Genomic DNA, 14,091 nt, shown 5'->3' on the forward strand with positions numbered 1-14,091 from the left:
TCCCCTGCAATGTGGGTCTTACAGACCGATTTCCTTGCTAAATGTAGATGCCAAGGTGCTGGCGAAGGTCTTAGCCACGAGGATTGAGGATTGTGTGCCGCAGATCATCCATGAAGACCAGATGGGGTTTGTGAAGGGGAGACAGTTGAACGCGAATGTGCGGAGGCTTTTGAACGTTATCATGATGCCGGCGAGGGAGGGGGAGGCGGAGAGAGTGGTGGCGATGGACGCTGAGAAAGCCTTCGATAGGGTAGAGTGGGGGTACCTGTGGGAGGTGCTGAAGAGGTTCGGGTTTGGGGAGGGGTTTGTTCAGGTGGGTTAGGCTGTTGTACGAGGTCCCGATGGCGAGTGTGGCCACAAATAGGAGGAGGTCCGAGTACTTTCGGTTGCACCGAGGGACGAGACAGGGGTGTCCCCTGTCCCCCCCTGCTCTTCGCACTGGCGATTGAACCCCTGGCTATGGCACTGAGAGAGTCGAGGAACTGGAGGGGTTGGTGCGGGGTGGGGAGGAGCATAGGGTGTCGCTTTATGCGGATGACCTGCTGCTGTATGTGGCGGACCCGGTGGGAGGAATGCCAGAGGTAATGAGGATCCTTAGGGAATTCGGGGACTTTTCGGGGTACAAGCTCAATATGGGGAAGTGCGAGCTGTTCGTAGTTCAGCTAGGGGACCAGGAGAGGGGGATTGGCGAGCTCCCACTAAAAAGGGCGGAGAGGAGTTTCAGATATTTGGGGGTCCAGGTGGCCAGGAGCTGGGGGGCCCTGCATAGGCTTAACTTTACAAGGCTGGTGGAGCAAATGGAGGAGGAGTTCAAGAGGTGAGACGCGTTGCCGCTGTCCCTGGCGGGTAGGGTGCAGTCAATCAAAATGACGGTGCTCCCAAGGTTTTTGTTCCTGTTCCAGTGCCTCCCAGTGTTTATCCCGAAGGCTTTTTTCAGGCGGGTTAACAGGAGTATAATGGGGTTTGTGTGGGCGCGAGGGACTCAGAGGGTGAGAAGGGTATTCCTGGAGTGGAGTAGAGATGGGGGGGGCTGGCGCTGCCCAACCTCTGTGGGTACTACTGGGCCGCCAATGCGACAATGGTGCGCAAGTGGGTGATGGAGGGGGAGGGGGCTGCATGGAAGAGGCTGGAGTCGGCATCCTGTGTGGGTACGAGTCTGGGGGCGCTGGCAAGGGCACCGCTGCCGCTCCCTCCAAGGAGGTATACCACGAGCCCGGTGGTGGTGGCAGCCCTCAAAATTTGGGGGCAGTGGAGGCGGCATAGGGGGGAAGTTAGGGCCTCGGCGTGGACCCCATTACGGCGGAACCACCGGTTCGCCCCAGGAAGAACAGGTGGAGGGTTTTCGGGGTGGCACAGGGCAGGCATACGAAAGTTGGGGACCTGTTTGTGGACGGGAAGTTCGCGAGCTTGGGTGAGCTGGAGGAGAGGTACGGGCTCCCCCCGGGAACACCTTCAGGTACTTACAGGTAAGGGCGTTTGCCAGACGGCAGGTGGTGGAATTCCCACGGCTACTGCCACACACAGTACAGGACAGGGTGCTCTTGGGGGGGGGGGGGGAGTGGGGAAGATCTCGGAAACTTACCAGGTGATGCAGGAGGAGGAGGAGGCCTCGGTGGTGGAGTTGAAAGGTAAGTGGGAGGAGGAGTTGGGAGAGGAGATCGAAGAGGGGACGTGGGCAGATGCCCTAGGGAGGGTGAACCCGTCCTCTTCATGCGCGAGGCTCAGCCTCATACAGTTTAAGGTGCTGCACAGGGCACACATGACCGGGACAAGGATGAGCAGGTTCTTTGGGGGTGAGGACAGGTGTGTTAGGTGCTCAGGGAGCCCAGCAAATCACACCCATATGTTCTGGGCATGCCCAGCGCTGGAAGAATTTTGGAAGGGCGTAGCGAGGACGGTGTCGAGGGTGGTAGGATCCAGGGTCAAACAGGGCTGGGGGCTCGCAATATTTGGGGTGGCAGAGGAGCCGGGAGTGCAGGAGGCGAAAGAGGCCGGAATTCTGGCCTTTGTGTCCCTGATAGCCCGGCGAAGGATTCTCCTTCAGTGGAAAGATACGAGGCCCCCAAGCGTGGAATCCTGGATCAGCGATATGGCAGGGTTCATTAAATTGGAGAGGGTGAAATTTGCCATGAGAGGGTCGGTACAAGGGTTCTTTAGGCGGTGGCAACCGTTCTTAGACTTTCTGGCAGAATGCTAGACATTGGTCAATGGCAGCAGCAGCTCGGGGGTGGGGGTTACTTTATTTTTGTTTTTGTTATTTACACTGGAAGGGTCTGAGGGGGTGTATACACCTGTTGTCTTAAGTCGGGGTGTTAACGTTAATTTATTATTTAGGTACGGGGGAGGGGTTTGGGGGGTTGCTTTTTTAGATTGTGTTTTGTACTTAACCCTGTTGGGTTCTTTTTTCTTTCTCATTTTGTTATTGATATTTTATGAAAACCTTTAATAAAAATTATTTTTTTTAAAAATAATAATTTGAGGTAAGGAACTGAAAAGCTGTTGGAGAGATGGGTTTTAATTGGGGAGAGTAGAGATCAGCTTTAATGTATGTGTAATAGCACTAGAGGAGGTTGATGGATTACATAGAGTACTGAAGGGACAGACTAGGATGTGAGTTACTGTAAATGATGAACAAGCAATATTGGGTGAGTTAGGCTTCTAGAGAGAAAGGCTTTGATAAGTGACATGGTAAACTAGAGGGATATATTGGGATAAGTGAGTCACAAAAAAACTAAGAGAAAAGCATTGATGGATGACAGGGTAACTGGGTAAATTAGCGATTAGAGGGATGAGTATCAATGGGTAAATTAGGGATTAGAGGGATGAGTATCAATGGGTAAATTAGGGTATCAGAAGGATGAGTATCAATGGGTAAATTAGGGATTAGAGGGATGAGTATCAATGGGTAAATTAGGGATTAGAGGGATGAGTATCAATGGGTAAATTAGGGATTAGAGGGATGAGTATCAATGGGTAAATTAGGGTATCAGAAGGATGAGTATCAATGGGTAAATTAGGGATTAGAGGGATGAGTATCAATGGGTAAATTAGCGATTAGAGGGATGAGTATCAATGGGTAAATTAGGGATTAGAGGGATGAGTATCAATGGGTAAATTAGGGATTAGAGGGATGAGTATCAATGGGTAAATTAGGGATTAGAGGGATGAGTATCAATGGGTAAATTAGAGGGATGAGTATCAATGGGTAAATTAGGGATTAGAGTGATGAGTATCAATGGGTAAATTAGGGTATCAGAGGAATGAGTACCAATGGGTAAATTAAGGTATCAGCGGGATATCAATGGGTAAATTAGGGTATTAGAGGGATGAGCAACAATGGATAAAATTAGATACTAGAAGAGGTATTTGAAGCTGAACGGCCTTTGCTCTTTCTTAAATTTCATTTTCTTACAAACATGTTGCGATATTAACAAGGTGTCCTAACTCGTGCCTGCTTTCCTCTTTCAGATTCCTTATCACTCAAGACACATTCCACTAAATCATTCTGCATTCAGGAGCACCAGTGCTGGTAAAAATGATGCATAAATCTTAAAGATTAATGGAAGCTGTAAAGGAACAGGAGGACTCATCAAAAAAAAAAAAAAAGAAACATTCACCAAGATTAATAAGACTCTCTCTGCAGTTTACTTGCACAGTTTAATGATGCCCAGTTGGGGGACAGTCAGTGTGTCAGTGCCATACAAGCAACCGAAATGTGGAAATCCCCAGAGACTCAGTGTACTATGATTCCAAGTTCCTGGCACATTCAAAATTCCCCTATTTTAGGTCTGATGTGCGCAGTGTGTAGAGTTTGGTTTATTGTAAATATGCCTGGATAATTTGCATTCTTGTTGGGTGGGGCAGAGATCCATGTAATTGTGACACTTCTAAGATGTCACCCTATTTTTTTATACACGATATTGCTAAAGTCTGGCTCAGGGGCAGGTGCTGCGTTGTACTTTTGGCACCACTTTTGCCGAGTTTTGTTTTCAGTACCAATGCCCATAATATAGCTTTGCTGTTGCAGGGTTGTATTGAGAAACAGCTTAAGAGGCAGCTTCACATCCATAACACTTTTTACTTATTCTTCAAAAAAAAAAAAAAAGTTTTGGAAATGAAGATGGCCTCCTACACAGCCAAAATGTTTTTACTGTATGAAAAGGGATAATATGCTGCTCACGAGCTCAGTGGGTAAGTGTGCTGCCCAGTGCAGGTACTGAGCCATAAAGACTATCCAAGGATTGATCACTCTAAGTCTGCAGTGAGTTAGTTAATATCACGCAAGATGAGCTTGGGTGGGGTGGCAACTGCAAGTGGCCTCGTGCCCATTGAAGAGGTGAAAAAGGTCAACCACATTCCTTTTCCAATCACCAGCAAAAGTGACTCCCAAAGTGTGCGTGAATGGCTGGTGAAGAACCAATACCAAATTCTGTGAAAAGACAAAATGACAGATCTTGTATTCTACCAGACATAGGGCCAGAACATGGATACTTCTGAAAGAAAATACAAATTATGTGGAATTTTTGTCAGATCCGTATGCACACTGTTTGAAATAGGAAATGCTAACATTTGATAGTTCAGTAACTACCTAATCCTCGTAATACTCAATGTAAATTTAGCAGTTTATATATTTTGGTTTGTACACACAATCATTAAATGTACGTAAGCCATTTCATGTATCAAATTAATATGTGAATTCACATGTACTGCTGACATAATGATTCTACCAGCTGCAGCTCATGTGCATTTTGAAAGCTACTTGTTCTCTTTCAGTAACCTGAACTGAAGTTTCTTATAATGGGCCAAATGGCCTCCTTCTGTTCCCTAGCGACTCTTATGTTCCTGCTAAAATTTTAAAATGCATTAGGAAATGTGGCAATGACCCGACCTGAGAATGTCGTGGCTGCTGGCACTTCTCTAGCAGCACAATATATTTCCCAGGTTAATTAGAGAACACAGAGAAGTTAGAAAAATATGTTCTATACACCATGAACATTGTCACAGGGAGTCTCAAGTCACATGGTTAACCTTGAGATTCCTCATGACTGCTCGGCTAATGTGTCTCTATTTTATTTTCATCTCACTAATAAATTATGGATTAAAGTTTCATCACCACTATTTATCTTTTCTCTCCATATTCCTCCTCCCTCAATGCCCATACCGTGCGGTTGGGGATCATAGACTTCCATTGAATTAGTCCATAATTATGCTTGGCAAAGTACTGCAGTGTTTTGCCATTGTCATGTGCAGTATTGCTGACCAGGAAACTCTCCCGCCCTTTAACACTTGCCTTCAGACGTATTGGATGGATGTACAGGCTTATAATCAACTTGTTTGACCACATTATGAACACGCCTTCCGTGGCCATCAAGTCCTGGAGTAGGACGTAAGTCCAGGGTTTCTGATCCAGAGGTAGCGACACTACCCACAGCGCCACAAGACCTCCCAGCTCAATATGAACAGTGACTCATTTCTAAACTGAACATTCTTTTTTTTTTAAACTAACATTGATCCATTATTTGCTAAAATAAATCTATTTCAGTGTTGCTGTTGTTGTCAGGTTTGTCTTATCAATAGGCCACAAAAGCATAGCCATTTTGATCGAATGCAGGATGAATAACTCCTGTCAATTAGTCCCCAGTCTTTCTGCTGTTTGGCACAAATTCTAATAGCCTTGATTTCACTGGGTGGCTCTGAGAGTTACTGGACCATTCAGAAGGTTCTGCACTGCAGGTGTGTCTTGCTGCATTACTCGCAGTAAGTCCACATTCTTTTAAATTCACCTTTAATAGGGAAGGACTCATTAACCAAAATACCAAATAAGTGAATCGTTAAGGTGCCACCTGAGAAGAGTGAACAACACGTTAATGCATAAACGTTCAGAAAAAAACATTTTAATGCCTCCAATGAACGTCTTTTTCCAAGTATAATGTGCTTTAAACCACCAGCAAGGCTTTATTGTCCATTAAGATGCAATACAAAATTTTAGGCACAGAGTAAAATGTCATATTAGGAATTGTCATAGTTGGCTGTTTGATTTGAAGATTAAATTGAAGAGACGCTGAAACGATAGACAAATTAACATTTTTAATAATCTAATCGGTACAGGGCCAGTTATTTCATTGAACATATTGGGGAAAAAATATCAGGAAAAAAAACATACAAAATACTCCAAAAGGTTTTGGGAATGCAGTCTGATCAGGATGGCTCAGGGCTGTTAAAGAATTAGGTCCCTTAGTATTTTCTGCTCCCAGGTTTGGAAGATGGCTGCTAATCCTGTTTGTATGCATAGGTTCAATGAATGCATTCTCTTCCAAGTTCCCTAGTCCAACGCAGACTGTGCAGAATAATCGAGTTGTTGAAACCTAACCCTTTCTCCATCTCAGTAAATCCATTGCAACAGTTTTAGCGGTCTCTAACATTTGATTAAAGTTTGCGTCAATTTTGGTGCTGCTTCAATTTAAGATTATCAAAATTTTAGTTCCTAAGCAATTTGACAGGATCACAGCAAGGCCATACCCTGGTTGACTAAGCTCTCCTAGTCCAAAGGCATTGAGGCCAGTTAGAGAACCTCTGCTTGGTTTTGGTTGAAATGAGTTCACTCAGTACAGAACCAAACCTGGGACCTTTTTGGTCTCTGTGGCAGAGTTGCTCGCTGAATAATACGTTACTGAGACAAAGCTGACCCTCTCAGTGCCACCAACTGGTACTGCAAATCTACAAAATTACATATTAAAAAATTCAGCAATGCCACAATGAAAGGTCTTGGACATTAATTCATGCCATGGTGTTTACTGAAACACCATGTATTGCAATTTATCACTGTTCCATTGCAAGGTTCACTGCATACCAAATCACTAAAATATACATACACATTGACACATGAAATTCTGGTATATAATGTTTCATACCGATAATCTTGAATTAGCAAAGCCAGCATTCTTTCAATCCACTGAATCAAGGGGTGATTCTGTCACTGACTTCACTTATTAAAAAAAAAAATTAGAGTACCCAATTCATTTTTTCCAATTAAGTGGCAATCTTAGCCTGGCCAATCCACCTAGCCTGCACATCTTTGGGTTGTGGGGGCGAAATCCATGCAAACACGGACTTCACTTATTTTTAATACACTATTTTCTCACTTTCAACATTGAATTTAGTTGCAATCCCTGCCTGACTCAATTGACTTTCCTCACACTCAACAATCCTCAAGGTACTTTACCTCAAAACATAAAACAGTCAAATTACTCCGATGTGCTGTCACTGGCCAAAACATAAATTAACCAGGTGTTTGTTTTTCCATCTCTGCTTGCTGTCTTGTACAGGTCCCCTAACCTCTTAGCACAGTGGGCTAAACAGCTGTCTTATAATGCAGAACCATGCCAGCAGCGCGGGTTCAATTCCTGTACCGGCCTCCCCGAACAGGCGGCGGAATGTGGCGACTAGGGGCTTTTGACAGTAACTTCATTGAAGCCTACTTGTGACAATAAATGATTATTATTATTTAAATTTTGTACTCCCATTCAGCTTCACTCCACCCATCTCGTCTGGTCCTAAAGGCCACTTATTGGCACCTTCTTCCCCATCATTTTCCTGCAGCAATTCCTGCTCCTGCACTTGCCTGTTCAATCATTTTTGTCATGATATTCAAACATACATAACACATACATAATGATAGACAGACCAACAGACCAATTAGCACACATAACACGACAGCCAATCACAGACAAGAGCAGACACAGTATAAGACAAGAAACACGACACCTCCTGGCCAGTCCATCGGGAGACAGCACAGGGCCAGGACCTCATTAGCAAGACACTCACACAGTCACAACGTGCTGAGTACCAAGTCAGATGTGTAAATAGTTGGAATAAAACTGCGTTGTACCAATCGCAACCGTGTTGGTTCGTCTGTACCTCAGAGCACCCAACACCTCATGGTACCAGTGAGTGAATCGATACCGGCAAATCTGCCATCCTGAGCCATGGACACCCGCAACAAACCTTCTATGCCATCGCTGGGAACCTGGGCACAAATTGGAAGCTCTTCAAGCAGCGATTCGAACTGTTCATGCAAGCCAATGCAAAACAGGGCGCCTCGGACGAAACAAAGATTGCCATGCTCCTCACTACCGCAGGTCAGCACGCCATCGATGTATACAACTCCTTGGTGTTCGCAGAAGGCGAGAACAAGTCTAAGTATGACACGGTCCTCCTCAAGCTCGACAAGCACTTCAACGTTGAGGTCAATGAAAGCTTTGAGAGGTATGTTTTTCAGCAGCGCCTGCAAAGTAAGGATGAGCTCTTTCAGTCCTTCCTGACGCACCTCCGCATACTCGCGCAGTCCTGCGGTTATGACACCACCTCAGAGTCCATGATCCGGGACCAGATCGTTTTTGGCGTTGCCTCCAGTGGCCTACGCCAGCAGCTTCTAAAAATTAAAGGCCTGACCTTAGCACCTGCAGTTGAAGCCTGTGTCCTGCATGAAAATGCGACCAGCCGCTACGCCCAATTTCAGGCGACCGAATCGGCACGGAGGGGGTCCCACGCGATCGAATCGGCAAGCCAGGCCGCCCACGAGGCCGAACGCATCCAGGCAATCGGGTTTCTCCCGGCCCGCGGCCCAGACGAGGGCGGCCATTTCGCGCGCTTTTTGAGGCCTCCCGCGTTTGTGAGTGCCAAAACCTACGGCAACACTGAGGGACGTGCTGCGCAGGCGCGTCCGACACAAGACCGAACTTCGCATGCGCAGTGGCGTAACGAACGCCATGACATCATGACGTGCGGCAACTGTGGAGCTGCACATTTAAAAGGGCAATGTCCTGCAAAAACCCGACAATGCCTACGCTGTGGCAAGATGGGCCACTACGCTGCCTACTGTCGAGCGGCTCAACCTGTTGATCTTCCACATCTCCAACAACCTCGCAGGAACGTGCGGACCATCCAGCCTCCACATCACGACATCCAAACCGACGACACAGACGACCAAGACGCCGTCCGGGTTGCGGTCATTGATGTGAACCGGGTCAACACCATCAATCCGGGCGATGAATGGAGTGCCACCCTAACGGTCAACCGATCGCCGATCACTTTCCGCCTGGACACTGGCGTCTCCGCCAACCTCATAGCATGGTCAGCCTTCTATGCCATGAAGGTCAGACCACCAATCCAGCCATCCCGGTGCAAGATGGTCGACTACAACGGGAACGTTATCCCGGCCATGGGATCCTGCCAGCTCCAGGTGACACACAAAACACACACGGCCACACTCTCGTTCGAGATAGTTGGCTCATCGAAGGACTCCCTGCTGGGCGCACAGGCACGTAAGGCTCTCCACCTTGTGCAACAAATTCTCTCTCTTTCTCTAGATGGCACGTCTGACTTCCCGGATGCAGAGTTCTACGCTCAGCTCCAATCGCTCCTCGCCCACAACCAGGAGGCATTCCATTCGAAGGCATGGGAACACTGCCATACACCTACCGAATTTGCCTCAAACCGGACGCCATCCCGGTCATTCACGCACCTCGCAGGGTTCCTGCGCCACTTAAAGACCGCCTCAAGCAGCAGCTGCAGGATCTCCAGGACCAAGGGGTCCTATCCAGGGTCACGGAGCCCATGCCATGGGTCAGCTCCATGGTGTGTGCCGTGTGTCAAGAAGCCCTCTGGCGAGCTCCGCATCTGTATAGACCCCCAAGACCTCAATAATAATATTATGAGGGAACATTATCCCATACCCAAACGGGAGGAGATCACCAGTGAAATGGCTTCTAAAGGATTTTGGCAGATCCAACTGGACCCGTCCAGGCGAAAGCTATGTACCTTCAACACCCCTTTCGGCAGGTTCTGCTACAACCGGATGCCATTTGGCATCATCTTGGCATCCGAGGTCTTCCATAGAATCATGGAGCAGATGATGGAAGGCATCGAAGGGGTGCGCGTATATGTGGACGATGTCATCATCTGGTCCATCACACCGCAGGAGCACATACATCGTCTCCAACACGTTTTTGCCCGCATACGGGACAACGGCCTGCGCCTCAACCGAGCCAAGTGCTCCTTTGGCCAGACCGAGTTGAAGTTCCTGGGGGACCATATCTCCCGTCCGGATGCAGACAAGATGAGCGCCATCACAGCCATGCCGCAGCCGGCCGACAAGAAGGCTGTCCTACGCTTCCTTGGCATGGTCAACTTCCTAGGGAAGTTCATTCCCAACCTTGCCTCCCACACGACGACTCTGCGCCACCTCATCAGAAAATCCACAGAGTTCCAGTGGCAACACACACACCAGCTGGAATGGGAGGAGCTCAAACGCAAACTCACTACGGCACCAGTGTTGGCGTTTTTTGACACGTCTCGTGCCACCAAAATCTCAACTGATGCCAGCCAATCTGGCATTGGAGCAGTGCTCCTGCAGAGGGATGACACGGCATCATGGGCCCCAGTGGCCTGTGCATCACAGGCCATGACCACCACAGAACAGCGCTACGCGCAAATCGAAAAAGAATGCCTGGGCTTGCTAACCGATTTAGACAAGTTCCACGATTACGTCTATGGTCTTCCACGGTTCACGGTCGAAACTGACCACCGCCCCCTGGTCAGCATAATAAACAAGGACCTGAACGAGATGACCCCTCGCCTCCAGCGGATCCTACTTAAACTCAGGAGGTACGACTTCCAACTGGTCTACACTCCAGGGAAGGACCTCATCGTGGCAGATGCCCTATCCAGAGCAGTGAGCACGCTGCCAGATGCGGAGGGGTTCATATGTCAGGTCGAGGCACAGGTGGCTTTGACACCGGCAAATCTGCCGGCTGACGACTCCAGTCTGGCCCGTATCCGCCGAGAGACTGCGGCCGACCCCCTTCTGCGGCGAGTGATGCGCCACATGACGGGAGGATGACTCAAAGGGCAGTGCCTGCAGTTCGACAATGTACGAGACGACCTAGCCATCATTGATGGTGTCCTTCTGAAGTTGGACCGGATTGTGATTCCGCACAGCATGCGCCAGCTGGTTCTCGATCAACTACACAAAGGCCACTTGGGGGTCGAGAAGTGCAGACAGAGGGCCCGAGAGGCGGTATACTGGCCGGGCATCAGTGACGATATTGCCAACATGGTGCTCAATTGTACAACCTGCCAAAGGTTTCAGCCGGCGCAACCTCTGAGACGCTTCTGCCCCATGAGCTGGTGACGTCCCCCTGGGCGAAGGCGGGTGTCGACCTATTTCACACGCTCGGCATGGACTATGTCATCATAGTTGACTACTTCTCAAACTACCCAGAAGTCATACGCCTGCACGATTTGACGTTGTCTGCTGTCATCAGGGCCTGCAAAGACACCTTTGCTCGCCACGGCATTCCGATGACTGTCATGTCGTACAATGGGCCCTGTTTTGCAAGCCATGGTCATCCTTTGCTGCTTCGTTTGGCTTCACACACGTGACGTCCAGCCCTCTGCATCCCTAGTCCAATGGAAAGGCGGAGAAGGGCGTTCACATTGCCAAGCGGCTCCTCTGCAAGGCTGCTGCTGCCAGGTCGGACTTCTACCTCGCCCTGCTGGCTTATCGCTCGGCCCCACTAGCCACGGGTCTCTCACCAGCACAGCTGCTGATGGGTCGCGCCCTCAGAACCACTGTGCCTTCCATCCTGGCACCAACAATAGACCATGCTCCGGTACTGCATAGGATGCAACTGCAGCGCGATTGCAAGAGATCGTACGACATACGGGCAACTGATCTTCCCTCCCTGGCCCCTGGAGACAACGTCCGCATCCACCTACCAGACGGTGGCTGGTCAGCACCTGCCGAAGTTCTCCGACGCGTGGCTCCCCGCTCGTTCCTGGTACGCATGCCGGATGGATTTGTGCGTAGGCGCAATCGCCGAGCCCTTTGCCTACTTCCACGCTCGCAACGGGAACCTACACAGACGCCGTGTCCTCCACTGGTTCCTGATAGCGACTTTGTGGAGCTGCCATACACCATGCCCCTTCTGTCGCCACCCATGGCCAGGCTCGCACCTCAGCCGGTGGTTCTCGACCCACCCTTGAGGCGGTCAACCCGAATTCGTCGCCCACCTACTAGACTGGACTTATGAGACGGTTCACATGTCAAACTTTAGCACTACTGTTTTGTAACATGTCACTGTTTTATCGTTCCAGGCCTCGTTTGATCGGTCCAAATTTCAACGTTGTTCTTCTTTTTGTTATGGTACAACCTCGTTAGCATGTCACACCTGACATTGCTCCTTGTATATAGTTAAGCCCCATGTACATGATGTAAATATTACGCACACACACCTTTAGCTGCACTCAGGACACATTTATATTTATAACCACGTAGGCACATAATCTTGTAAAAAAAAAGGGGGATGTCATGATATTCAAACATACATCATAACACATACATAATGACAGACAGACCAACAGACCAATTAGCACACATAACACGACAGCCAATCACAGACAAAAGCAGACACAGTATAAGACAAGAAACACGACACTTCCTGGGCAGTCCATCTGGCGACAGCACAGGGCCAGGACCTCATTAGCAAGACACTCACACAGTCACAACGTGCTGAGTACCAAGTCAGATGTGTAAATAGTTAGTTGGAATAAAACTGCGTTGTACCAATCGCAACCGTGTTGGTTCGTCTGTACCTCAGAGCACCCAACACATCAATTTTCAGCCCATCTTCCCCCACCCCCCCAAACGTAAGACAGACACAATGCATCCTGTGACCCCTAATGAGCAACAACATGGGAGATCTGCTAATTTTTAAAAACTGTACTCCGACCTGCTGATATAAAGTGGGGCTTCTGCTCAGCAGTGGTGCAGGAACAGCTCTGAGGACATTTGGTGCCAGTGTTAATCAGAACACTTACTCAAATGCAATCGGAGTACTTCAGCCTTCAACGTGACAGTACGGTTCACGACAACTCTATACCACCAATGGGGGCCAGTTTAGCTCAACTGGCTGGAAGGCTGTTTTGTGATGCAGAACAAGGCCAGCAGCGTGGGTTCAATCCCTGTACCGGTTGAGGTTATTCATGAGGGCCCACCTTCTCAACCTTCCGCTCGCCTGAGGTGTGGTGATCCTCAGCTTAAATCACCAACACGTCAGCTCTCCCCTCTCAAAGGAGACAAAAGCCTATGGTCATCTGGAACTATGGCAATTTTACCTTTATACCACCAAAGCAGTTTGCTGAGATGCTTCACAACCTGATCACATTTCAGACGCAATTACTGCAGCATTAAAATTTTCATTTGTAACCTGATTTGATCATGAATCAAACTGCAATTGATCTTTGATTGAAAAAGCAGGGACTGAAGGAATTTTTAAATGTTTTTACATTTCACTCCAATCTACAGGTAGTCATCCAGAAAGGGCAGGAACTTAATTTCAATAAATTTTAATCTCATTATAGGGCTTCCCAACAATATGTTTCCCCCCCATCCCTCCATGATGTCATGTCGGCAAGGTTTACAATAGCTTCTGCAAAACTTGAAGCTGTCGGGGGGAACCCACTGGGGACACAAAGGTCAGTATAGCCCCCGGGGGAGAGAAGGACATACCCAGGCAGTACCCTGGCTCCACTAACCTTGCCCCGATGCTTGTGAGGGGGTCCCCCATGTTTGTGAAGGGGTGAAGTTGCTTTCCAGCACAGGTGGGGGTGCCCTTTAAAGATGACGCCCCCTGATCTCTGTGGAGCTGGCGTTGCCGGCTCTATCAGGCCCAGTCCGAGTACCAGTGAAAATCACACCCCTAGATTCTCTGTGCACAGAGAATCTGGAGTGGAAACTCGACTGTGCAGTCAGAGCTAATACGTCAGTGCTCTCGCTGATACTGACACTCTGACAAATTATGGGAAGATTCCAGCCTTAGTTAAAAATGGGGATTGGTTGTCAGCATTTATACTGGCAAATTGCAACCTCATTTTCCGCAGGTTTTAGACATTCATCCCGATGTACTTAGATCTGTGCTGGCGGACCACAGCGACCGTTCTCCGTAGCTGACTGAGCAAAACGCTGCAGACTGCAGAAGCGAAAGATCCCATCGTAATATATGGGAGATCAGCCAGTGGGGCGAGGCAGGA

At 48.5% G+C, this 14,091-nt stretch overlaps 1 protein-coding gene across 1 annotated transcript in view; it reads left to right on the plus strand.

The window, feature by feature from the left end:
• vwa1 (von Willebrand factor A domain containing 1) overlaps positions 1-5,107 on the plus strand; it is an 80,535-nt gene extending 75,428 nt beyond the window's left edge. The window contains exon 6 of the mRNA XM_072478246.1: positions 3,469-5,107. Within this exon, the coding sequence (XP_072334347.1) occupies positions 3,469-3,546 (78 nt within the window). The 3' untranslated portion in view covers positions 3,547-5,107. The remainder of the gene's footprint in view (positions 1-3,468) is intronic.
• The last annotated feature ends 8,984 nt before the right edge of the window (positions 5,108-14,091 follow it).

The sequence above is a fragment of the Scyliorhinus torazame genome, chromosome 16 (assembly GCF_047496885.1).
Source record: "Scyliorhinus torazame isolate Kashiwa2021f chromosome 16, sScyTor2.1, whole genome shotgun sequence".
In the NCBI taxonomy this organism is placed as follows: domain Eukaryota; kingdom Metazoa; phylum Chordata; class Chondrichthyes; order Carcharhiniformes; family Scyliorhinidae; genus Scyliorhinus; species Scyliorhinus torazame.